The following is a 27,637-nucleotide window of genomic DNA, read 5'->3' on the forward strand; positions in this document are numbered from 1 at the left end:
GCGGTACTTTTCATCGTAGAATTATAGTTATTTAGTATCAAACTTCAATTATTTGATGCAAATAGAAAACACCAAATACCATGGGCAGTGGGCTAAGTCCACCAACTCCAACAATTCTTTTTCTTAGTTTTGCCAACTTTTTTCTATAAAAACTGTCTTTTGAGATACTAGTTTTTTTTCTATATCAATTAGTCATGATGAGTGACAAGAGGCGCCCGGTGATCGGAAAACTGATCACTCGCGGACTAGGAACAGGTTTTGAGGGGTGCGCGAGTCCAACGACTCCTTTGGAATACAAAGTTTTGTCACCTACGGGTGTGATAGAGCTCGATATGGGTGGAGTTGGTCTTGGTATAGTTGCAGCCCTTGAAAATATACCGGTCATTAAGACGAAATTCAGCTGTGAGAACGCAATGAGGTCTGACCCGATTCCAGTGGGTCGAGCAAGAAACGTTGGTGATCGTGATGTGGAAATGGAAGATGAAGTGGGAAGTTTTGAAGAAGAGCATACGATTGTGACTTATCGTAAACCGGATAAATCGTTTACAAAAGTTTACCATGGCAGGAAAGGGATTGAAAGTAGAGGAAAAGGAAGTATTTTCAACATATCACCTGCAAGATTTGGTGATGATGATGATAATATGAAGGTGTGTCTACCTTCTGGTTTTCTGAGTTCATGTCACTGGTGCAACAAAAGGCTTCATGGCAAAGATATATACATGTATAGGTATAAGCAAATTCTTTTTTTATTTTTATTTTTTGGTATGTAATTCAATACAGTTTCTTGGAATCCAAATAATTTGTTAACGATGATGCTGATCATGGCGGTTTCTGTAACAGGGGAGATAAAGCATTTTGCAGCCCAGAATGTAGGAGCAGGCAGATATCCTTGGATGATAGACCAGAGAAATGTTGCAGCTCACAAGCAACTTCAAATGGCACCAGTCGTGAGATGTTCACTGGGATATTTGCAATTTAGGTGAACCGCGGATGTTCACCATGATTCTTGCAATTTAGGTGAACATTTGACGGGTGCCTAATTTTTGATCAGACACATGTAACGTCCAAGATTATAATCTGGGCATGAATTGTATTTTTGAATATAGGGAAGTAAAAGTGGATATTAGTCTATTGCAAAGTACAAACAAGAACATGTTCAAGATTCTCTTTGTTTGATTCTTGAGATGGATGTGTGAATTCAGCAATTTATAAATCAATACTGCCTCTTACAACACCCATCATAGGTGCACATTATAAATCAATACATACACATACAAATTCTACATATATCCATATACTTCCTCAAAGTTGATATGATAATAATGAGAAAACAAGCATTCCAAACAATAACTTAAAAAACATCGAAAAAAGAAGACAGGAACTCTATCTAATCTCCGTGGTAGGCTGTTATTACTGGTAGTACATAGGGGCCTGTGTGGCGGCAATTCCTGGATAACCACCATCATAGAGGGGTCCTTGGCTAGGAGCAGCACCCATCTGCTGATGCATTAGAGCTTGCACACCGGCCATTTTACTAAGAGCCAATTGTCTTTCATAGGCTGCAAATTCTGTGCCTGAAAAACCGAGCATATTTCCAGTCATTGGCAGGGGTAGTGGGGTTGAGCTGCCTCCTGGAGGTGTTGGTTTGCTACCCCACGAGCACTGTATTGCACAATCATCGAATTATATTACTTCAAACCCATTGAGAATCCTACAAAGTTAAATTAGTTGAGCATAAAAGATGTTCTATATACCTTGAGTGGCTTGCCATAGAGATATCGAGCATTTCCCAACTGAATAGCACGAGCTGCTTCAGCATGAGAACTGTATCTTATGAAACCAAAACCTTTGTCTCGTTGAATGCGAACATCTTCAATAACACCAGCACCAAGAGCATGGAAATGACAGTGGAGATCACCTGATGTAACCTAATATATGATTTGTTCAGTTAGCAGATTCCATGGAGTTACTTGTAGGTAAATAATTTTTTTCTACAACTTAAATTGGGTATAAATGGTAACCTCCGGAGCCAAATTGCCAACATAGACAGTTGTATACTGAGGATTATTTTCGGGAGCATCTTCGTTGATTTTTTCTTGACCATCGTCTGCAGCTATAACCCAAGTGTCAAATTGAAAATAACAATATATTACATTACTACCATCCATATGATATGTCATATGGATGTTTTGCATTGTACATTTTCAATTCCAAAAAATCTTAAGATTTAACACGCAAACTTTATATGAGTAACCTGATGTTCCATTTGTCAATTCCACAACGCTTTTGGCATCCGACCTCGGTTTGTCATCCGATGTCGCACCCTTTGCCGCCCAGTTGCATCGAATTTGCCTACTTCCAAGCCACTTCCCTGCAATAAAGAAATTTCAAAACTTGCCATTTTACTAATATGCAACTTTCACAGTCGGACCATATACAGGCTAAAAGCACATAAGACAACTAAAATGATTACCATTTAAATCATTAATTGCACTTTGGGCATCCTGTCAAAGAAAAAACAAAAGAAAAGTGAAGGGTAGTTAGCATCTTAAATGGAGGGGTGGATCATAAAGACATTTTTCAGTCCCACAAATCCTTTACTTACTTGTTGGTTTCGAAATGAGACAAATCCAAATCCCCTAGAACGCCCCGTCTTCTGGTCCCACATAACTCTTGCATCACTGACCAATAAAGAAAGATCAAATTTGTTCCATTCATGACCTTGTGTTTTGGTTTAAGTTTAATACTGATGTAAGTAAAAAGTTGAGCTTACGAGCAAGTAGGGTACACGGAGAAACAAGAAAACAAAGTAGCATCAGTAACTTCAGGGCTAAGGTCACCTACAAATATGTTAAAGTGCCCTGCAAAAAAAAGAACATGACATCAGGAATCAGGAGGGTATTACTGAACTAACGAAGAAATCAAGACTGCATTACAAACCTGATGTATCTTCTCTCTGGCTACTTGCGTATGCCCAATTAACTTTGATAGGCTGCCCGAATCTGCAAATTTTTGCTTTCAGAAGCATTAATGAATGATAAAAAGAAGGAAAATAAGTAGATAGACACTAACTTTAGTTATTACTTACAGATGCCTTCCATTAAGGGTCACAATGGCAAGAGCAGCAAAACGTCGATCAAAGTAGTCTACAAACCCATATGATGACTGAAATGCAAGTAAAAGGGAACCAAAGACATTAATACTTGCATTCATAAAAACTTTATATAAGATTAACGTATGAAAGAATAAGAAAACTTCAATGGCTCAATAATACTTTATCTTTTCTAATGAGCTTGCATCCTTCAAGAGCACCAGTGCTTGAAAAAATTTCTTGGAGTAGGGGTTCTGTGACCTGTGGGTGGATGTTCCCCACATAACTGTATCAAGTAAGACATTATAAATAATAAATTCCGGCGCTAAAAAAAAAATAGCATGCACAGAAACCTAGACCTTCCAAAGAATAGAAAGTGTTATTTTTCTCTTCAATTAAACAAACAACGTGGCCTGAACTTCAAGATGAGCGACAAGGATTAAGAAATATAAGAAGGGGAAAAACCGAAAAAGAGAAATGAGAGACACTCACACACTGCGGCATGTGGTTGAATCAAACCCAGGTGGTAAATTTCCACTCAAGATAGGCTCTATCTGCATATATCAAAGATTAGAAAGTGAAACTTAGGGAAATAAGAACTTCATGCTTCCCATTTTAATTATCAACCCTAAAAGGAGACTAATCCAAACCAAATCTCACATTCACTTCCATACAAGAATCTTGCCGAATGTTAGTGTGATCTTGGTTCTTATCCTAGCCTAGCAGACCAATCACTAGTTTAAATGAGATTATGAATATACGATTATATGAGTTACAAGTATACAGAAAAGGAAAGCAGCGGATTCCAATTAAAAGTAAGTAGGCAGGAAAGACCAGCCATCAAGGAAGAAAAGATACAGGTTTTGTAAGTACAAGCAACCACAAGTCTACAAGTAGTTGAGTTTATCCACTATACCATATCATTATCATCTAGTAGTCAAATACAGTAGCACCAACAATAATCATTCACGCATAATATGAAAACAGATATGCCATGACCATATAATTCTCAAAGTATATGATCCTATAGGTTTCACTCCAGAGTAGTTAACCCTCGTCGTGCTATAATTCGACATATTTGTCCCAAGCTTGTTAATCCGAACCTCATGAATATAGCCACACAAATACTTGTCCTAAAACATCTAAAATAACAAACACATGTACATTGTTGTAAAACTTTATTGTGTTCTATATTTTTTGTACACGCATAATTTCTTTTAGGAAAAAGTTAAAAAGATACATAGACAAATCAATTCAATAACCAATTATAGAAACTGATAAAACAGTAATATACAAGTTTCTACAAACAAAATTTCATACAATAACTTAGACATTAAAGCATACTGATTTAGCCTAAAAAGGTAGCATTCTAATTTTAACAAATTATACTGAATCCACCAAAGGGCCTGCAGGGAGAACAATTACCATCAATTTACACAAATTTCCAATAAAAGTAATAAACTTTTTTCAAAATTAGACCTTATTATTAGAAAAAGAATCTGACCCGGAACTTTAAACTCAAAACCCAGACAAAAAGTTAACAACTTTGACACAAACGCATATATATCTATATTATATTATTCAAGAAAGATGAAAAATGGAATTATTATATTTACCTGGGGGTGAGTTACAAGACCTGGGTGATAAAGGGATTGTTGCATCAGGGCTTGTTGTTGTCTGATCCTCTGATGCTGCTGCATCATATTTTGATGAAGGATATAGATACAGAGTGTGTATATGTATGGATATAAAGGAAGGAAAGCTAGGGTTTTGTTATATGAATAAAAAAAAAAGGGGAAAAAAGAAAAGAAAAGGAAAGGAAAAAAAAAAAAAGAGTAGAGTGAAGATTGTAGAAATGAAATGAGAGAGAGATGGTGATGGTGGTGTTATTATGTTTTGTCAGATCTTCTATCCTCCTGCTGCTACATACGTATTTCATGTGGCTGATTTTGTGTCTCTTGTTGCATCTCCACCGTTGGATCTTTCTCTCTTTCTTTTTTTTTTTTTTCAAGTTTTAATCTTTCTACTTTAAAAATTCAATTTTAGATTATTTTATTTATTATCTATAACTTCTATATCTATAATCTATAATTACTTATAAAGCAAACTAGTATTCTATTTTTAAAATCTCTTAATGTCTTAAAACATTTATAGCATACATTTTTTATATATACTAAATTACTTTTTTTAGCTTCTTCAATCACATGAATTATGCTACATCAATTATTTATCTTACTCGCCTTCATTGCCACTACAAGTCGCCACCGCCACTACCGACAAGTCGTCGCCTACATCGCCGCTTTGCGCCACTAGTTTATATTTATATAAAGCACGATAGAGTATATTGTAAATTTAATACACCTGTGAAATATGTTTTATCAATGTTGCAACAATGTATAGAGTTTTATGATGATACTTGTTTAAGTTTAATGATGGCCTCTTATTGCATTTCCTGTATTTATAATGCAAATCTAATAAACTCTTTGCGACTCTAAGATGATGATAATTGTTCTCAAATAGAAATTTAGTATTTTCTGATATTCTAGAAGGATGAATACTTAGTAAATATGGTCACTTCTCTTGTATGTGTGATTAAATGTATATAATTCACTAATTGATGGTTAATTGGAATGTGTCCAAGATTCACTCATTGTTGTTGTATGTGTTGTATTAGAACAAACAAAATATGTATAGTGGACTGAATGTATACGCTAACATGTTTTGAATGTAAGCGTGTGTATGTTATAGTGGTTAAATTGAATGTAATTTGGGAGATTTCTCAAAGACAATCTCAACTTTTAAATGGTAAAAATTTAAATTCGATATCATTTGATTTTAATTCAATAAATGAGATTGTCCTATGTTCTCTAAGTCTTGATCTCAATTCTCAATCACAATCTCAGTTGCATTCTTTGATTCAATCTTCGGATGAAAAAGGATAAAGCATTGAAGCATATAACCATCGTAAAAGAAGATAATGGAAAGGAAAAGAACTTTCGCATATGCGAGTTTCTTTGTCACTTAAATCGGTGTTTTTATAATTTTATAGTTTTGTTTTTTAGTTTAAACTTCATTTTAGATCATATTTGCAACCTCATTTACAAGTTTAGCGGTTAAACCGAAACCGAAATTCAATTGGGTCAACCAAGAAACCACTTATTAAAAGCATTGTTAGCACATAGCCTTTAAAACTATGTTTATCATTTTATAATTATTTCTATAAATATAAATTGTATGAATAACAATTAAAATTTTGACACTAGGAAAAAAAATAGGGAACTAGAAAATCACATCTTTAGCTTTAACTCAATGGTTGTATGACCATCCCTCTTGCATGAAGTCTTGAGTTCAAGCCTTGGTGAGAACATAGGAATTAAGTCCCTGTTAAGACAACGTATGCTAGACCTCTAGTCGAACCGCGACACGAAGTTTCCAGCGAAATTCACTTTTAAAAAATAAATAAATTTTCTTGATCCATACGTTTTCTCCATTATAGAATTCCAAAACAACTTATTATTTCCAATTTCTAAACCCACGTTCTTAACATCGATGTCGAGCATTGTCTACTTTTACCTTAATTAGTACTTTCTCCTTTTCTCCATAATTGTCCACAATCATAAAACATGTAAATTAGGATATATGTATGTAACTAACTAAACATTTGTCTGAATAAAATCCATTTTTATTTTTTCATCATAAAAGCTGTAATAGTGATAGACAAATCATAGTTCACATATGCTGAAGATTAACTACTAGGATCCGGTCTAAGTGATGAAACCATCACGGCATCACCCCACAACATGATCAAAATTTTTATTTATGGTTTGCGCTTTTTAGAACATGATGCATCCGACTAGAATACAATCCAATAAACTTTGCTCTAAATTTGATCAATGACGATCTATGCTTGATTAAAAGGTGTCATTCGTTGGACTCGAACCCATGTGGTTAAGGTTGCGTTGCAAATCCCATAGGTTTTAATCATATTCCCTCCATGTCTATTTATAACGCTATACTCTCAGGGGGTGTTTGGTACAATGGTATAGAAAAGGTGGAAATGAAATAAGAAATACTTCTCATGTTTGGTTGTAATAGAGAATGGGAAATAGAATCGAGAATAGGGAATCGATTCCATTCCCTCAATTCTCTATGAAATGTAGAGAATTGATGGGAATGGAAATTTATTATTTTTTTTTGTTTTAGTGATGTTATATGTATTAAATCTGATTATTATTTAAAATTTAGTATTTTTTATATATTCATTCTCTGTTTGTACCAAACGACGAAATCGATTCTCTTTTCAAATGCTCATTCTCTTTTCCACTATATTCATTCTCTATTACATTTCCATTGTCTTTGATTCACTCCTACCAAACACCCCTTTATTCTCACACATTTGGTATCACTCTCTCACCGTCAATTTCTATCTACATCTACCAATCACAATCTCGTACTTTCTAAGAAGCGACCGGTCTAAGTGATAAAACCGTCATCCCCACCTAAATCAGAATCTTTTATATGAGAGAGATGCAATTACCAAGACATATTTTCACTCTCGACCAATGACGTTTAATGTTAGATCAAAACCTATGTTTAATACGTCTATTTAATAATCTGCTAAAAATGCTACCCTCTCATCTTTCTACACTTTAAATACTAAAATTTATTGCTAACTTTTCTTTAAACCCATTGGTATAAATATACTAGTTCATTTTACTTAAATTTATCCGAACACACTATCTGCCTAGATATCAAAACCCATAGAAAAAATATTGAATCTAGCTATAACATATCTTAAGTTTAAGGGATAATAAATAAGTTTAAATGAAACACGAAGAACTTATGCTGACAAAGGCAGAAGTTATGAGAATCGTGATGGCATAGAATGAATTTGCCAAGACAAAGAATCAAGTCTAAACCACATGATATAATAATACTATAATGAAGTCATAGAACCCTCTTTTTATTTTTTGAGATACTTGTCCCTTTATAATTCCTTGTTACCTTTTCTTCTTAAACGTTTTCCTCCTATATTTTCTTACACGACAGAATTAAAATTTGTCTACCTATTACATGTAAAAAAGCAAATACGGAATTAGAATAATTAAGTATCAATAACATGGAGTATTATTTTATGATTATTTACATGGAGGATGAGGACATACTATTGAAATTGGATTTTATTGATGCTTACTTGAAGCTCTATGAACAATATTGAACATTAAACACCTAGTACCTAACCTTTATTAATAAACTCCTATTTAAGCACAAGATTATATAAACACAAACATCCACATGGGAATAAAAAACATAGTACGAGTATTAAGTTTTCTTCTCGACCATACCTAACATCCACTTTCTTTCTTTTAATATATCCTATTATCAACCAAAGGATCGATTATACCAATTGATTAATCACAAAAGTAAGTTAAAGACTAGGAAAACACGCAACACATATTCTTTTTTATTATATTGCCTTAATTTATCTATATTCTTTAATCATTAATTAATTAATTCCTTGAATGGCATTGCTTTTGCTTGAATCATATATGGTCAAACACACCCAACTTTTTTATTCAAAAACACACATCACCACGTTCTTCCTTGGTAGTTCCTTCCCACATGTTACATGTTCTACATATGTTAGATCCAAAAAATGAACAAATACTACAATCTAAACATTTAAAGAATAATAGTATACCATCCATACCATATCAAACTTAAAACTATTACATATACATCTTTCATAGCATGAAAGACGTAAAAACATGTTAGATACTATATATATAATGTTATAAACCGGCCATCCGTAAAAAAGTAAACATAAATAAAACGCCATCATCCTAACACGAAAATAATAGAGTATGATTTTAATCCGTTGATAAACATATTATGATCGGGGACATGCTATTGTGCACCTAGTCCCAACCATGACTTGCTATCATCTTGTTTCGAAACTTCTTGAACTTGGTATGGCGATCGAGCAGTAATTCTGTTATAATTTTACAAAACAACTAGTTAGAACCACACAAATGATCGAACATGTTTTAGATCAAATAACTACACATATAAGAAAATTTGGATAGTAGAAAATTATTTACATACATAAGTAACAAGTATTTAACAACATGTACCATGTACTTCATATAGTAGTTACCTTTTTACCCTAACAAAATTAATCAAAACTTTGACCCGCCCAAAATATTATTTTGTTTGTGTTTGATAATTGATATAAATTTTATGGGTAAATGAATAGGTGTTGATTTGATAACTAAATTACCTATCTTTCCTCTTCTCCAAGAATCTAGCAAGTGAAGCTTTTCTGGCAATAGGAAGATCTATGAAAAAAAAAAAAATTAAATAATTAGCTTTCAATAAATAAACCATTTTCTAAAAATTTCAATTTTGAAACAAAGATTTTTTTTTTTTTTTTTATCAATTACCTGAAGCATTGACAACAGTGTTCTTCAAAGGCTCTTCAAGCTTTTGTGGTTTCTGTGGAGCACCACTTTCAGCCAACTTTATTATTTCTTTGGCCTTTTCAGGACTCAAATCATTGAACACAATGACTTGACCATTGTAGAATATTGTCATGGTTTTCGATTGATCTTGCTGCTTCTGTCCGGCGGTGGCAGCTGGCTGCTGCATGGCGGCGCGTGGGGTTTCCACCATGGGAAACAAATTCATGGTGGCAGTTGATGGTGCCCTCATACCTGGAAACATTCAATTCAATTTTTATTTTTATGCAAAAATTTCACATAACAAAAAGCTCAATACTTTCAGATTTAAACATTACACCCACCATAAAAGTTCCATCTTTACCTCAATAAAACATTACCGACAAAAAACTTTTTTTAATTTTTAGATTTATTAACACTAAACCCACAAAAAAGATTCAATCTTTACTCCAAAAAAACAACACCCATAACAAAATTCTAATCAAACATTACTAGGTTTCATAAAGATTTAAACTTTTTCCTTTTTTTAATTTCAAATAGCTATGTTTAGCAGTCAATCTTAATTTTGATTCCAAATAACCCAAAAAATTATAAAACTTACCTAGGGTAAGATCCGGGAAACTGCCGTTTTCCTTCAAGTATTGAGAAAAAAGGTTACAAGTTTGAGAGAAGCTAGTCTTTCCATGAGTTCTGGCCGGAGTGTTTTGGCCGGAAAGTCTGCCGGAATCCACAATTTCAGATGAAGTAGACATGATAATTTCTAGTGAGAGAAAATAAAAAGATATGAAAACAATTAATTAATTAATAATGAAATTGGGAAGGGAAGGATTAATAGAGTTGTGACAATATATAGAGATAAGATAAAGAGTCGTGTTCAAGGCAACTTCCGAGAACCTACCTTGTTCCCCATTTTTATAGTATCAAAATATCTTTCTTTATTTTAATTCTCATATTGTTTACCACGTGCTTAATATGGTCGACCTCTTTTTTGTTTTCCACTATTGACCTCTTCCTTTTTTAATTCAATTATTTTAATAATCAACTTTTTTATTTTTTATTTTTTCAATTTGATGTTATTGCCCTTTAGCCCCTTACCTTTATATTTTGACCTTTGACGAATTATCGAGTGGGATGCAAAAGAGCATCCATCCATAGTGTTATGATATTTGCTGAGGATATTTTGTAAGCTAAATTAATTATTATTTACCATATATATTGTTAAGTCCTGTAAAACATTTTGTAGGGTCAAGAAGTTGGAGGTTTGAAGTCGTAATAATTATTTAGTATTGGAAGCACATGCGAAAAAGATGGGATTAAAAGAATAGAATTGGGGGAATAGTGGAAATTGCCGCCCACTACCCACCATAGGCACATGGGAAGAGACGCCTATAACACGTTGCTAATTAACAAATTACTATTTAATAATACTGGTACTAATTAAATAATTACTCGTAATAAAAAAAAGAATTAACATAAAGCATGTCACTATCGGTGGTATGACGCGTGGTGAGTAGTCGTGTGGACCAACGCGCAAACACATATGCTAATTCTCAACACACTAGAGAAATCAAGTCATGCATATTATGCTTTTTACATGTGAACATTTGTTAATGAAAACTTACATATATTTCTCACGTCGGTATTAAACAATCACTTATCTTGGTGACATTTTAGATCGGTTTGTGACAAGTGGTCGTTGATAATATATAATCAAATATATAACTCATTTATTTGTTGATCTATTGCAATAAGAGTGACTAATATGGAGAGGCTCCCACCATGGTACATGTCTCGTCATCCCTCAAACCGTCATCTACACTACGCCCCCTCTCGGTACATCAAGGATTCTAGATCATCGATTTTTTGTATGATTCGATATGTGACAAGCTGTTGAATTATGATTCGAAACCAAATGATAGTTTTGCTGACAGGTATATGTGGATGTGATGTGAAGTTATTTAGAGCATCTCCAATGAATTTAAGGAAAGACTTTTTGTTTGAAATAAAAAAGCTATTACAATAGGTTGATCATGCCATTGGAAGAAAAAAACTTTTTTGGAGAAAAGCTTGATGATCTTGAAGCGGTAACTAATAGCAACATTTTTAATTAAAAGTTTCATATATATTATCCTCTTACAACTTTTACAACTAGCTGTTTCATTCTGTGTTTTAATGTTAGCGACATAAAATCAGAAATGATTCCTTAAGATGAAAGTAAGTTTAAATGCATAAAACGTGCAAAGAGAGAAGGATTGACATCTATCATTCATAGAGGACATCTTCTTTCTTCTTCTTCTTTTTTTTTTTTTTTTATCTTTCTTAGCTATGGGATGTATTTTGCAACAATAAGTACTTTACCATAAAGCGTGTTACACGCTTATGTTTTTTCTTTTATTCTCGTATCTTTAAGCTATATGTGCATAACGTGGGCTAAACTCTTTGAATTCTGAATTTTGAAAGATTCAGAAAGTCGATTATATTTTGAAAGATTGTGATTCCATTCCTCGACAATGGATATCATATGCCAATCCCTCATTACTAAATCGATGGATTTTATTTATGTAACCAGTAAACCAGCCGGTTTTCACAAAAGTTGATGGATATTATTCTAGTGCATGTTTTGAAACAATACGAAAAATAAATAAATAAATACGGTATTATTTTTGAAGAGTAGGTGAAATTAGAGTTGCAAAAGTCAAATCAACATTATATTATATTATATTACTAGCTAAGCACCCGGGTTCAACCCGTACATTGTAATCAAAACTTTAAAACCAAAAAAATGTAAAAGAATTTATATAATTTTTCTTATCAATATATTATAACTTAATATGAAGATAGTGAATCGACTAACACAATGATACGTAAAATAAGAGTACCTGTTGCGTTAACAAAGTATAAAAAGACACTTCATAATATTTTATAGAAAAAATTAAGATTTATTTGTTTCAAATAAAAGATTATGAATTTTAAATAAGAATTAAGTGAGATTTTTTTTTTTTTTTATCAAATATGACATCATAAATGAAAGAAAAAACCTTTTAAAAAATTAATACATCATAATCTTTCTAAAAAAATTTTTAAAAATCAATCATTTTTTATTATATATAAAGATAAAGATACTATATATTAAAGGGCACTGTTATGAATAGTACTATTCGTCCACGTCATACCCCGTGTTATTATTCGGATATTGACATATCGCATCTTACTCGGATTTTTTATTACGAGTTAGTTTTTAGTTTCTCATAAATTTTTTTCCTATTGAGATATTCAACCTTTTTGTGACACAACCCGTACCACTATTTGCGTTTTGTTACATCGCATCCGCTTGAATTCTGAACTAATATATTGATGTTTTTGTCATATCACATCCGGTTCGGATTTCTACTTCGGGTTACTTTTTTCATGCACACTTTTAAACAAACATATTCATAACATTATTATTTCTAACTAACTATACTATGTATTAAAGAGAATGGCGAGTTACTGTTCGTGTACGTCACGCCCGATACTACTATTCGGGTTTTGTCACATCGCATACCTTTCGGATTTTTTTATTACGGTTTATCTTTTGACTTTTTTCACTTTTTTCCCCTTTTGAATAATTTAACCTTTTTGTAGCATACCTCGTACCAGTACTTGCATTTTGTTACATCGCAACCGCTTGACATTTGAACTAATATATTGATGTTTTTCATGTCACATCCCGTTCGGTTTATACGAGGTTACTTTTTCGTTTCTTGCACACTTTTAAACAAACATATTCAATGACAAAATCATTTTTAATTAAGCGGTTAAAGGTTAAACACAAATCCACTAAAATAACGTCATCGTTTAAACAAGACAAATGAGAACCTGCAACGCGTGGTCCAAGAATTATCTAGTTATAATCAAAATGCGTAAGAGGAAAGGGTGTAGTATCACAAAATTGGCTATTTGGTTAGTTTTGGCAACTTTGTAGCCTATAGGAGCATGCCATGTGTATTTACCAATTTTTTGCCACTTACCCATTCCTTGCCAAAAACCATGGTGTGCTGCCAAAACTCGCCGAATCTTACTAAACAGTCACTTTGCTAAAATAAATAAAAAAAGGTCAACAAAGACGCTTCAACGTTCACCAGCATCAACCAAAACTAACGGATGTAACTTGCCAAAACTTGCAGATACTAGCCGATGCTAGCTGATAAAACTTTCCGACTACATTCTTACACCTAACATTTAAAACATGTTAATGGGGTTAGGTATTGTCATTGTTGACTTAATCGCAGTCTAAGTAAACGGTTCAAATGGCTATTGGCTAGCTAGTACGAGTATTATTATTTTTTTCTTCCATTTTAATATACCCTTCTTCTTATCATTATAATTATTTTATTGTATTTGCTAGACCATGCATCTATTGGTACAATTTATGGAGACATATTTATGTATTGTTGACTGATTCACCATCCCCTAAAATGTTTCTATTTCCTCGAACATATGACCTTTTTTAAGTCCCTCTTCCTCTAGCGTTTGTTTGTTTGACTTTTTTTTTTTTTTAAACATTCATCTGTAATATTCGAACAACTGCTAATCTTCGTAGAAACATACGGTATTATTTTCCCTCCATCAACGATTAGCTTGTTGATCTATGGTTTTGGGCTTATCGCTTAACATTGAGTATTGACTTGATATTTAACGTATGCTAGGTGTAGATTGGTGGGGACACTGTCAATTATGTGATCACGAGCAACTTCCTTAAAAGAGTGGGACACGTTGGATATTTTATGGGTGCGACACCACTTGAGCTTGCTCAATAAGTCGATCCATGAGTAAGTGTGTGTGGTAAGTTCAGTGGCGGCTCAAAGAATTTGAAGGCTTCAAACGAAATTAATTTTGGGGTCTAATTCATTATCATATAAATTAAAGTAAAAAAAAAAAGTAGCTTGACTTTTGTTATTCAACAAAAGATAAAAACCAAATTAAAGCAAATTACATTGTTTGAGTAATTATAAAAGTTGTTTTACACTAACCACATTGTTTGCTCAAAAACCAAATTACTTTAACAATTGACTTTTGTTATTCAACAACTGATAATAAAAAAGATGCAAATGTTGATGCAAAAACCAAAAAGATATTACTGCAATGCAAATTTGTATTTAGTCCAAAATCCAAACATTAAACTAATATACAGAATTTTGGGGACTAAAGCGATCGCCTAGTCTCATAATACTGTTGCACCTCTGAGTAAGTTATGGCTAATTAAACTGTTAGAACATGGGTTACATCACTTTTAGTTTGAATGGGATTGTCATGTGTTTGTTTTGAGAATTGTTTTGCTTCGACAATTGTAATACTAGTATGTTGATGGGATAAACTAAAACAGGTGAGGAGAAAGCAAGTAAACATTGTCGGCAACGAGGTTGTGAAAACTATTAATATTCCTCGAGCATGGATGTGGTGACGATATCATTTGAATACCAGACACACTGTGTTAGACCCGCAACATCCTATTTGGGGAAAGCCGGCCATGACATGTTACAAGAAAACAAACACATGTAACCTAAGCTTTTATATATACAAATATATGTTGACTTACAATTTGTTCACTAACACATTTATATATTGAATGAATAGTCTTAACATATTTCTCTTGGTCTTCATTTCAAGAGAAGCGGCTGTTGAGTGTTGACTAATAACTTAGAATTAAAGAAAGTGTGATGTATGCAGAATTGGCAGCAAGTAAATGGTTTTTGTAACAGGGGAAACATAATTTAAATTCAGCTTGTGCACGGGTACATAATAAAGGAGCTCACCGACCTAAATCACTTGATGAAAAAATCAGCTAGACTTTCTGTAAATCATACAGAATCTTAATACAGAATTAACATTAAATGAAACATAAAATTCACAATACAGTTTTTGATCTTCAAGTTACATTTTATTGTGGATAGAGAAAAGAGGATCTGCTAACACTATGGATAGTCTAAATTGATTAAATAGAAAACATGGTATTTGCTAAACTTGCACAATACACCGACGGTATGACACTACGATGCGATGCAAGTACAAATATGATAATACTGCTTGTTCTTTTGCACAGATAATATTCCTTAAATTAAACGTAAAAATTCCTACATATTCTGATGAATTTGCTCAGTAGATATACGTCGATAAGTTCATAATCAAAGCTTACTACACCAAGAATATAGTAGATTTCAAGTTGCAGACCAGGCGATTAAAAAAAAGGCCTGCTTTCACTATTTGAATACTATCCTTTTATATAAACATGTATGTATTACAAATAAAACAAACGCGGGACAGTTGAACAACATTTAATCAACAGACATTCCTCTATATCAACATTCCTACATTAATAAAGAAAAACAAAAAGGCCCCCGGAGTATCATCAATGACACCTCTAATGAGCGCTCAAGAGACGCAAAGATAAAGATAACAAAACCATCATCAGATATCATAATCTATATCTGAAGCATTCTCAGATACAGATTTTTTCACCAGCACCCCTTGTTCGTCATAAAGATCAAGATTCTCGCATGGTTTAGGGAAGATAGTTCCTATCACCCGTCCTGAAACATATGCACACTGGAATATATGCTTCTTCTTGTACGTGATCCCTACTGACATATCCCTAAACGTCACGTTTCTCACGGGAATATCTGCACTACCATGTATTCTAACAGGCACACGCACTCCTTCACCATGGATGGAAGTATAGCTTATGCCCCTGATAACCGGAAATGCCTTTGGGTCAAAACCCCCATCAGGGTGCTCATTGTAATCTGTTTTAATAATTATCCCAACCCTCACGTTTTCAAACGTTAGATTTCTGTAGGTGATGTCTCTGATGTATGCCCCTCTGCCTGCAGCTGTCTTGATTCTAACAGCACGCCTCGAGTTAAATACTATAACATTCTCGATTGTCACATTTGATACCCCACCTGACATTTCACTGCCGATGGATATACCAGCACTGTCATAGTTCATCAAACATGAATCCATGTTAAAAATTCAGTCAATTTGGGGAAATGGAAAAAATGGGACGCATGCTAATCATAGTAACATTCACAATCGATGCCTAATGTAGTAATGTCTGGATATGTGTTTGAAAAATGAATATTTGATATCACATAGTCAAAAAATCGGAATCAGATAATTAGTTGCAAGGACAGTAGGAAATAATGTTCACGTGTCCTTACGTTGTTTAAAGTGGTGATATGATGTTTGAATTTGTGTATTCTGATTAGTCAAAATACCAATATAAAAATCACATTTTGTGGAAAGAGTAAAGACGGGTTGTGAATCAGATAAAGAGGTTCTCAGATAAAGACAAAACAACAGAGACGGGTTGTGATTTTATTTCATACTTGGAGAGCAGTTTTAGTTTTATAGCAGTTGGTATGAAGCAGCTTGAAAAATCAGACAATCGTCAGAAGAATCTATTTATCCAAAGATAAGATTACTGTAATTTCAGAGTGCATACTTGATGCCAGCATAACGAATAGTTTAGATCAAAAATGATTGAAAAAAAATATTGCATTGAGATCTCACCTCACCATGGAGCGAACTACAAGGTTTCGGATAAGAATATTTTTTGAAGGGCGATCATAAGCAACACCATATTGATCCCAACCACTTTTTATTGCAATGGCATCATCACCAACACTTATGTAGCTGTCCTCAATTACCATATCTTCACATGAATCTATTAACACCATAACATACAGCATATAATAAACGTAAGAACACAGGAAAAACTGACCTAATACAAAATGGATGGAAAGGCACTAATTTTAATAGACCCTAATGTGCTCAGAGCCTCAGAATGTATCAAATATTGTAACTCCTATTCTAGGGTTGCAAGGGTTGCTTGAATGTGTGTTCTAAATAAGTAAATATTATATATTCAAAATCAGATGATTAGGACATCAGGGGTAATCATACGAGTAGTGGAAGCTAGCGCATAGATGTGCTTTCGTTTATTTGAAGTTGTAATAAACGATTACCAGAGATATCAGGTTTGAAGGTTTGACAAATTCTGACTATCTATTGACTTCATAGATAAATTGCCCAAAAGGGTTTATATGCAGGAAAAAAAAAAAGGCAGAGGCATTTTGAAATATGGAAGTACAAGTCCATCAAATTGGGTTAAAAAAAGGTAAAAACAAGTAACTTCATTATACAGCTGATCACTGTAAATACAAGTGGCGGTGATCAGATATTCAATTTGAAAATGCAAATCTAATCCAAAGAGATTCAATAATTAGGACTCTAGAAGACGGAAGTAGTAAATTAAATGAAAATGAAAGGCAGAATGAACTTACCAGGATCTATACCATCTGTATTTGGGGCCTCAAAAAGGGGAGCCAAGATTGTCATATTTCTTATTGTTACATTTTTACAATCATATGGATGTAGTGTCCAAAAAGGTGAATCACGTAAGGTAATATTGGATATCAAAATATCACTCGAATACATTATCTGCACAAGTGGACCTCTTGTATGGTTAAGAAGCTTTTGGCGATATCTTTTCCACCATCTTTGACCCTGCCCATCAATGGTACCGTTATGCCCTGTTCAGCATTAAAAAATTACAATAATATTATCAGCTCATGATTTTGGTTATTCCAAAATGACTGTATCCGCACATTACAACTGACATCTCGGTAAAAACTTATGTGTATCTATGTATATGATTTCTAAAAATAATCTAGATTGAATCAAAAGTACTAACCTGTGATGACTACGTCTTTAAGATTCTCACCATGAATCAAACTCCCATATCGGGGTCCAGGATGCTCTCTACCATACCCATAAGAAGGCAAAGGAGGCATTAGAGGCCAAAATCTTTCATCCTGTTGAAACGAAGTAAAAATATAAGAGTCACATTATCTGCAATGCTAATACTTCATACATTTTATCGTTCTGCAGAGTCAACTTATACAAGCTTAAGCTTTTTCAAAAAACCCTGAAAGAGCACCTTCAGTTTATTAGCTTTCCCACTTCCTAAATACGCTAATAAGCATTTTACATAAAACCTATCCTAACACTCACAAGTACTTCTCAGGTTTATCAGAATGAAATAAGCTAATAAGCTAACCCAAACACCCCCAAATCACAATCTCACATTTAACATCAAAGATCTAGTAACTGCAAAAGTCAACAGCTTGTGTTGTTTGACATAAACTTAAAATACAACAGATCACAACCACAATAATTCAAAAATTTAACATCTGCAGAAGATATAAAATCTTTTCACCATAACTTAAGCATCGAGATTCTAGTCTAGAGATCGACAACCAACACTGGAATCAACCATTTTTAAAAACCAAATGACATATATTTCAATGCTTTCATAAACAGTCATCAGATATATCCTAAAAACTAAAGCACAAAAAGCCCGTATCAGCATAAGGTAAACCCGGAATTACGATCAATTGAGTCTAACTATATCATTGCAACATATGATCTACATACATATTTAATCTGCATATAATGTTACTATCTAATAATGCTTAAGTAATCAAAAAGTTGCAAACTTTTTAGCTATTCAACCAATATCAAATCGAAATAACGATAAGAAAAGAAAAACGATATCTTAGACTTACATCAAGGCCAAGAATAACAGCATCTTGAGCAAGAAACAAAGTCATATAACTAGTCAAATTAAAGGGAGCAGTCAACCATCTTCCAGCAGGGACATTAAGCTGGCCACCACCTTTCTTGCCCAGTTTCGATATCGTAAAAATCGCCTTTTCGAAAGCCAAAGTATTAACAGTAAGGCCATCACCCACAGCACCAAAATCAGTAATATTAAAAACCGTCGGCCGGAACTTGGGTACCGGAAGTCCAACAACAAGGGGTCGCCGGAAAATCAAAATCCCATCAACAAAATTCCTTTGCCAAATAAATAAAGAGGTGAAAACAATAAGCCATAAAAGAGTAAATAAAGTTTTGTAAGATGAGAAAAGATTGGGAATTGGAATGATCCAACGGCGGAGATTGAATCTTGAAGTTAGGGATTCAAGCATGATGAGAAATGGAAATGGGGTGGGGGGGGGGGGGGGGGGGGTTATGGGTTTTGGTTGGGGATTTGTTGTGGAAATGAAAATGAGGGCATTTGGAAGGTGGGTTTGTTGGGGGGTCGATTTAGGTTTAAGTTTTAGTTGAGTTTGATTGTTTTGTTTGTTGGTGAATTAGGTTTTTGGGGAATGGAATGGAGTGAGTCAGAAGGGAAGATTTGGATGATGATGATGAAAGAGTGTGAATCTTTGATGGGTGAAATCAAAAATTGGGGAAAAAGTTTGTGACCTGAATCTTTGATGTATTTAATACGAGTACCATCACCATGTTTTTGGATTAATGTTAAATCCGACAAGATTTATTATTTCCTATAATTAACTTTATTTCAAATCATCATGTAGAAATAAATATCCTAGAGAACTAATTTGGTAAATTTAGGTCCAACACAATTTCAAAACGAAAACCTATTTAGAAAAACTTTTACTAATAGTCTAATATTATTGAAAATAATTTTGCTAATCAAAATTTGAACCTATTTTTTTTTTAAACAGTTAGTTAGTATTCGACATCACGGAACACCTCACCGTATAATGATAAAACCATGCACATACTCTAAACTATGAGATGTAAACAATAAGCATTACAAGTGATTCATAGAAAAATCCACAGATTTGTCACTCCTAAGACCTATGAGAAAACGAGAAATGTATTAGTCACTTGAATTAGCTTTATTTGCAAAACTTGAACCTAATACTTAAAAGATTTTAAAGTTGCTTAAATATCAATCTATATATTTGTGGTTGATTCATTTGTAGTGGTTAAGGCACTGAATTGTGATTTAAGTGAGCTAGGTTCTATCCTTTGTTTACGTTCTATATATCAGTTGGTATCACGCTCAATGGAAATATGAATGTGAGCTTTGTCCATCCATTTGATCCAAAGGGGATTGTGATAGTGGGTCTTCGGACAGTTGGATTTTTTCAGGACGGGTAGTTAAGTTATCGTACCAACGTTTTGAATCCTTATAAGCTATATGATTCATGAAAAGCAGATGAATCGAACACAAATATTTCCTTCTTCGGATTTCAGACGACAAAATGCCACCCATAACATGCTGATAAAAGCGTTAGGCCATCAACATCGATATATGGTATAATGTCACATTGGTAAAGTGGAGGGTGGAAGAGAGCAAATCATGAGTAACACATTGTTTTATTTTATTTTCTAATCCTTGTCATTACTTTCTGGTTTATGATTTAGCAACTTACTCAACTACTAACGATTAACGAATCATCACTATGTTATTCAAGATTCAAAATAATGATAATAATAGACTACTCGTAATACTCTAGTTTTGATATATGCATAGCAACTTAATAACTAATTAAGTCAAAGGGATCCTCCTCGCTCTAACCCTGAGGATATCTTTTGGGGTGGTTACGAACGTAACGTGTGAAACGTGAGTTTGGGATCTGCATACTGCTTGTTTGGATGTCACTGTGGTTCCAAAGCCATATGACAATAAAATCGCCGTAAAAAATAATGATGATAAAACCTAATTAAGTAAAATGGATTCGTGATTCTGTTTTCTTATAGTGTAATTGTACTTTTGGCCTCTATTACTTTGTTAGTGATTTATTTAATAAATTTTGCCGTTAAAAAAAATACAATCTAGTCAAATGGATAGCCGGTCATAGGATTATATGGGTTTCTCTTTGGCAACCCACCACAAAAACGGGCCCATGGCTTCAAACAACCATCGACATAACAATCCATGATATCCCAAAACAGTTCGCTATGCTTGTGTTTCTTGGACGACCCATTGTAGCTTTTAACAAGTTTGCGAGTGGTCGTTGGATCTTGGATTATATGTCATGTCTCTAAAGTCTGAATATTACTGATCGATATGATGCTATTCTGGTGATTATGAGCAAGAATCCCTCCGTAACAAAATGGTGTTGTTTCACAAAGTGTTACTTTGTAACACCATTATGGAGTTGCTCCCTTGGCCTTTAGTTCCTTTTGGTTTTAGCTTTAGGCAGTACATACTCAGCTATGATGTAGTAAAAAGATGTTAGGCTTTAATGAAACTTACTTCCATTACTATAAAGAACTCGATCTATAGTTACGTCTTGTAACTTTCATACACTATCTATAATTTTATCATGTTTGAATTCATGTACTATGGTAAGAACAGTAATGAAAAACGAGTAGTTTTTTTTTTTCAAAAAAATTGTTACTTACCTCGGGTGCCAACACTTTTGCATTAGTATTTTTCATGGTGGCTTGTTTATGTTCAAGTATGTATTTGACAAATTAGATTAAATGGTATAAAGGATTTTGGAACAGGTACTAAATCAAGTTTAACCTCTAATCAGAGGTTGACCTATCTAAGTCACATGCGTTCAAAAAATGAAATTTTCATAACTAAGATACATAAAATGCGTAATATGATACAGACTTACGGGCTTCTTTTCTGTGCAAATTAAAAACCCATTTGCCATTTTAGAACTTGGCCCATGACTTGAATATAAATCATACAAAGCACCCAAGATGAGTCCCACATATCCATACACGTGTCACCATTGGTCCATCTTCTCCAATCTGCAATTCTAATACAAAACCATCCATTCATTGTCATCTGCAATTGTTTATGAACACAAACTTTATGGCTTTCACCATTTCATCCACCTCCCACTCATCCTTCACAACCATTAACACAAAGTCTTTGCATGGCAAACTAGAATTCAGCACCAAATCACCTTATACATACAGAAGAAGTCTTACACCAATATACATATCCAAAAGTAGCCTTGCCTTGAAGCTTAAAGCAGCTAAGAAAGGTGTATCAAGTGTCTGTGAACCACTTCCTGCTGACAGACCTGTTTGGTTCCCAGGAACCTCCCCTCCTGAGTGGCTTGATGGCAGGTCAGTTCTTTTATGCTTTCATTTTTTCCATCATTTTTAAATTTTGCTTAAAATTATTCCGCCACGCATTATTATTGTACATTAAAAATATCCATCCTTAGAAAAAAAAAATATAAATGCAAAGTACCATACTTATTTTTTTTCTTTTATGTTTGGTCCTCATTTTCTTAATTGATCATAGCCTTCCTGGAGATTTTGGATTTGACCCACTTGGACTAGGTTGGTAAGCTTCAATGTTTTTATATTTCTTTTTTTGTGTTAATCTGTTGCCACTTTTAAAATGGATTGGCCTTTTTATTGTAAAATTAGGGTCTGACCCAGAAACACTCAAGTGGTTTGCACAAGCTGAGTTGATGCACAGCAGATGGGCAATGTTGGCAGTTGCTGGTATATTGATCCCTGAGTGGCTTGCAGATCTGGGGTTTATCGACAACTTTTCATGGTTTGATGCAGGATCTAGAGAATACTTTGCTGACTCGACTACGCTATTTGTGGTGCAATTAGCATTGATGGGATGGGTAGAGGGTCGAAGATGGGCTGACATGATCAACCCAGGTTGTGTTAATATCGAGCCTAATTTACCCAATAAGAAGAAACCAAAGCCAGATGTTGGGTACCCTGGAGGTTTGTGGTTCGACCCGTTCATGTGGGGAAGAGGGTCACCTGAACCAGTTATGGTATTAAGGACCAAGGAAATAAAGAACGGGCGGCTAGCCATGCTGGCTTTTACAGGTTTTGTGTTCCAAGCCATTTACACCGGGCAAAGCCCCCTCGAAAACCTATCAGCTCACCTTGCAGATCCTGGCCATGTTAACATTTTCTCGGTAGCTACCCTTCTCTTTTGTTTACTTAACTATACATGTTAGATAATGTTTCTATTTATTAACTTCTGTGTTGTTTTCAGGCCTTCAGCACCATTCACTGACGGATTACAAACCTTCTTTCAATCTCAGTTTTCTATTGTTGACGAACTTCATCCAATGTACCATATCATACTTATATATTAAATCTCGTCTTTAGATTATGGAAAGATGATTTATGTGTCTATAATTGTTTAATGCGGCGATCAAATTTGTATCTTTGCAACCAAACTGAACTTCACTTTGAAAGACGAACACATTCTTCTGCTTAGAGTGTCATGAATTACAATAAAACTAAGAATAGATTTTAGAAAATTGGTTTAACTGCTATTGGATTGGAGCATCATTTATGAACAATGCATCAGTGCAACAATGATCTTGGTGGCTCAATATGACAATGTAGATCTTTTGATTGGATGAAGATCCCCTCAAGTTGCTTTTAACTTGAGGGGTCAAGTTAGAAGCATCTTAACCATTGAATTATGATCAATGATCAAGATTCAAAATACAACTTTAAATCTTGACCATTGATTATAATTCAATGGTCAAGATTCTTCCAACTTGACTAGTCAAGTTGGAGAACTTAAGGCCCTACTCTTATAGCTGGGTCTGATAAGGAATTAAGCATTTAAAGGCAACGACTGTCAATAAAGAAACTGGACACTTTCTTTCTTTTTTTTTTATTTTTTATTTTTTGGCAAAGAAAGATTTATTAATTATTAGAATTGTATCTATACAATGCATATGAGTTGACTATTTCAGATTGTTTAACTATAATAAATGGCTAAAAGGTTGAAGCGATGGCCACTTGAACACAACAGTTGCTATAAGCTGTCACTAGCTACTGGATTTTTAGCGAAACTAGTTTCACTTCAGCACATTCGAGGAAATACTGCCCCAATTCAGAAACCAGAGAACATAATGGGCATACGGCATACCAACTATTGCAGCAAAATACCACTAGTTTCCAGATCAGTTGAAGTGGGGGAGTCTGTAGTTATACCCATGCCTAATGCAAATGTTTCAACTTTTTTTTGGGCCCATAGGTAAAACTGTTGGGATGGAAGGTGTAGCCAGATATTCTGGCATGAATTTGACAAGGATGATGGAACCCATTTCTAACCATCTGACATGGAGCATGAAAGGGTTTAACCCGTTAATGAAATCAAAGACAAACTCAAGTTCAGAGCGCACTTTTCCTCTTGCGATTGATATCCAATACCAACATCCATTCCAAGTACCATTATACACCCACCCACCCCCCTCTTCTAAGGCACCCACTATCAACATTGACAGCATACAACTTTAGGAAAGGGTCACAAAGACGTTCCTTCGAAGCCAAAAATCTTACCAAACACATGCCTCCTCGCCATTATTCACCTCGCGAGTAATGGTACTAGAAGATAGAATATCCGGTTGTCAGAAACCACCTCCGTCCCACCAACATATCACGCCAAACACAAGTCCTTGATCCTTTGGGTCAAAGTATAGGCTAATGTAGGTATTGGTTGTAAAGTGTATTGCTGTTGTTCTCGTTAACACTAGTAGGGATGCAGCTTGTCCATGCCCGAAAATGTTAGCGTGTAAATATACTTCTTGTTGGTGATTAATAGAACAACGAGGTACCGTCTTTTAAAAAAAGAAACTGAACACTCGCATACAGGAAATCCTAATCTATTAAAATTTGAAAGTGCACATTCCTGTAAGTCCACACAGGTTTATGCCCAATGTCCAGGCCTTGCTCAGTGTAAATGACTAGGAACAAAAAACCCACAAAAGCCAGCATGGCTAGTCAGTAGTCGTCCCGTTTTTTTTTTTTTTTATTTCATTTGTCCTTTGATGTTGAAACCATCACTGGCCCTAAAACCCTCTTCCCGGCATGAACATGAGGAACCACAATTTTCAAGGACACAACATCAGGCTTTGCTTCCTTCCGGTGGAATAATTCAGATGAGTGTCAACACCCTGGGTTGATCATGTCATCCCATCTTCGACCCTCAACCCAACACATCAGGGCTAATCACACTACGTACAGCATATCGAGTCAGCAAAGTATTCTATATGGCCCTCACCGAACCATGAGATATTTTCTATAAAAAAAGGCCTCCCAACCATCCCAGTATCAGTATTCAAGCATCAACTGCGTGCATTGCCCAACTGATGTGCATTAACTGAGCTTGTACAAATGAATTTCTTTAATTACTAACCCTATATTATCACCGTTAATACTTCACTCGTAGTAAACAAGAATACAAAGAATAACCACTTAGGCAATATATAGATATTGATATAGATATAGATCCTTACAAAAAAAGGTTTTATTTTATTTAGAAAAACACTTCAGTCGTAAAGCCACTAATAGAAAATCCCACAAGGTCAGGTATGCAAACAAGCAGATAGAAGGGCCATATAGAATTATCACTTGCTGATCCCGTCTTCTCTAGCAGATATCGGCCAGAAATATACGTCTCATGGATATGAATCCGTCCATACACGGTACTCTTTTTGCTTGATCTTTAAGCAATTTGCCTTGAAACACGAAGCAATCATCTTCATAAACCGTCCTAATTTTTTTTGAATCAATTTTGCATTTCTCCAAAAAATGCCTATACCACCTTTCACGTTCTTCTTGTCTGGTCATGTCAAATTTACTAGTAGGGTGTACCTTGACCCTATAGGGGATTCCATACTTAGCAACCGAGAATGCCGTGCTGCAAAAATATTTGGTTAAGGTACATAAGAGCCAATGTATGTAGTGAAAAACAACAATAAAGTCAGGTATGGCAACTAGAACCAATCCTGCTATGTGACGACGGGGTAAGGTGACTGAGATGTAGAAAGTCTAACTGTTAAAATTAAAAAAGATAAAGGCAGATACCGATGATATTGTCTATTTTGAATGAGACAGCTTAAAGTACTCTTCATCATCATATCTGTTAAAGTATGAAGATACAAAAATTGCGTTAAGCATTTCACTAAAAATAAACAAATAAACTAGAGAGAGAGCATCAAACTTAAGTAATGAAGACTGGTTTCAAAATCAATAGAGAAAAGGAGTGAAATTGAGCAATGGAACTCCATATAAACACTAGGTGTAATTTTATTTTATGTTCATATTAAAAGCCTATTATTATACTTGAAACTAGGGGTGTTCAAAACCGGTTATCCGAAAATTCGGATCCAAATTTCAGGAATTCATACAGGAAGTCTGAAAAAAGACCGAGAAGAAAGAAAGAAACAAAGCATGCTTGATTAATACACGGTGTAGTAGCTTGAAATTAAGATTGTTACAATATAAAACAATTAAAATTACTATATTAGCATTCCTTGTCTACGGCTAAAAGCCTAAAAACCCAAATTATTGACAAAAGCACCAATTGATTCAATAGGACAAAAATCACAAAGCCATCAATATCGTTATATATACACTATATATATATATATATATTGGATTGGATTGGGCTTTAGCTGATCTGCTAATCTCTAGTATTGATATTGTGAGCCAGTTAAGATTACATATTAGTATATATTTAACATATATATTATAACTTTAGATACATTAACATATCATGTATTCAAAAAAGAAATGGAAATGGATCTAAATTGTCACATATATGAACCAGAGACATGTTAACTACGTACTAATATCCTTACAAAACATATGCTTACATCTTTTTATATACATTCATATGTTAATCATTCAAAATTAAAATTTGAAATGGGGTGCCAATTACTTGAATATTTGTAGATATATTTGTATTTGGAATGGACATTTTCCATATGAACACACATTATATCAATTAAGAACGTATTGTGGACTTTTTTAAGGATTTTAAGTTTATCACACCACATACATTGATCAATATACGCGTGTTTACATATTTGGCAACATTATTTGGCCGGACTTGACACAAAAACAAGAAACCATGCTAAAGAAGGGACGAGACAAACCTGTTGCCAAGAATCGAATGCAAATTAGTAACTAGTTCAGCCAAATTAGTAAGCTCCCTTGCTGGTAGTATCTGAACAGTGATGGTGGACGAGGAGAGTGGTGGCCGCCGGTAATAGATGCATAGATATAGAGAGATTGGAGAAGTAGAGGAAAGGGGATAGATGATAAAATTGCTCAGTCATTTAGGTTTTTTATTATGTCTCTTACCAGCGGCCCAACTAAAATTAAAGCATATAAACGACAGCCCAACTCAGCCCAAGTACCTAATTTTGGATATTTTTCAGATATCCGAATTTTCTAAAAATCTCATCCGAATCCGAAAATC

At 34.1% G+C, this 27,637-nt stretch overlaps 5 protein-coding genes and 1 long non-coding RNA gene across 6 annotated transcripts; 2 read left to right on the top strand and 4 right to left on the bottom strand.

The window, feature by feature from the left end:
• The first annotated feature begins 77 nt into the window (after window positions 1–77).
• LOC122592389 (FCS-Like Zinc finger 14-like) lies at window positions 78–1,145 on the top strand. The gene is made up of 2 exons (XM_043764602.1): window positions 78–727; window positions 841–1,145. The coding sequence occupies exons 1-2, from the start codon at window positions 195–197 to the stop codon at window positions 977–979; spliced, it is 672 nt and encodes a 223-aa protein (XP_043620537.1). The 5' UTR covers window positions 78–194; the 3' UTR covers window positions 980–1,145.
• Window positions 1,146–1,187: 42 nt separating this feature from the next.
• Window positions 1,188–4,951, bottom strand: LOC122592388 (oligouridylate-binding protein 1-like). Its single transcript, XM_043764601.1, has 12 exons — window positions 4,708–4,951; window positions 3,584–3,645; window positions 3,275–3,377; window positions 3,089–3,165; window positions 2,941–3,002; window positions 2,774–2,861; window positions 2,606–2,681; window positions 2,474–2,504; window positions 2,255–2,371; window positions 2,022–2,107; window positions 1,755–1,928; window positions 1,188–1,662 (listed from the first exon to the last, which is right to left on the bottom strand). Exons 1-12 carry the CDS (start codon window positions 4,792–4,794, stop codon window positions 1,411–1,413), a joined length of 1,215 nt encoding a protein of 404 aa, XP_043620536.1. The 5' UTR covers window positions 4,795–4,951; the 3' UTR covers window positions 1,188–1,410.
• Window positions 4,952–8,772: 3,821 nt separating this feature from the next.
• LOC122591297 (protein TIFY 10A-like) lies at window positions 8,773–10,379 on the bottom strand. The gene is made up of 4 exons (XM_043763539.1): window positions 10,151–10,379; window positions 9,535–9,804; window positions 9,372–9,429; window positions 8,773–9,083 (listed from the first exon to the last, which is right to left on the bottom strand). Exons 1-4 carry the CDS (start codon window positions 10,299–10,301, stop codon window positions 8,999–9,001), a joined length of 564 nt encoding a protein of 187 aa, XP_043619474.1. The 5' UTR covers window positions 10,302–10,379; the 3' UTR covers window positions 8,773–8,998.
• A 5,387-nt stretch (window positions 10,380–15,766) lies between these two features.
• Window positions 15,767–19,599, bottom strand: LOC122592738 (probable polygalacturonase). Its single transcript, XM_043765033.1, has 5 exons — window positions 19,158–19,599; window positions 18,284–18,404; window positions 17,874–18,122; window positions 17,101–17,254; window positions 15,767–16,522 (listed from the first exon to the last, which is right to left on the bottom strand). The coding sequence occupies exons 1-5, from the start codon at window positions 19,578–19,580 to the stop codon at window positions 15,997–15,999; spliced, it is 1,473 nt and encodes a 490-aa protein (XP_043620968.1). The 5' UTR covers window positions 19,581–19,599; the 3' UTR covers window positions 15,767–15,996.
• A 2,414-nt stretch (window positions 19,600–22,013) lies between these two features.
• Window positions 22,014–23,530, top strand: LOC122592048 (photosystem I chlorophyll a/b-binding protein 6, chloroplastic). The gene is made up of 5 exons (XM_043764260.1): window positions 22,014–22,017; window positions 22,131–22,500; window positions 22,682–22,719; window positions 22,810–23,324; window positions 23,405–23,530. The coding sequence occupies exons 1-5, from the start codon at window positions 22,014–22,016 to the stop codon at window positions 23,423–23,425; spliced, it is 948 nt and encodes a 315-aa protein (XP_043620195.1). The 3' UTR covers window positions 23,426–23,530.
• Window positions 23,531–25,610: 2,080 nt separating this feature from the next.
• LOC122592739 lies at window positions 25,611–27,487 on the bottom strand. The gene is made up of 3 exons (XR_006322760.1): window positions 27,312–27,487; window positions 26,239–26,293; window positions 25,611–26,071 (listed from the first exon to the last, which is right to left on the bottom strand). It is a non-coding gene; the product is annotated as an uncharacterized LOC122592739 (long non-coding RNA).
• Between the last annotated feature and the right edge of the window lie 150 nt (window positions 27,488–27,637).

The sequence above is a fragment of the Erigeron canadensis genome, chromosome 3, assembly GCF_010389155.1.
Source record: "Erigeron canadensis isolate Cc75 chromosome 3, C_canadensis_v1, whole genome shotgun sequence".
Lineage (NCBI taxonomy): Eukaryota > Viridiplantae > Streptophyta > Magnoliopsida > Asterales > Asteraceae > Erigeron > Erigeron canadensis.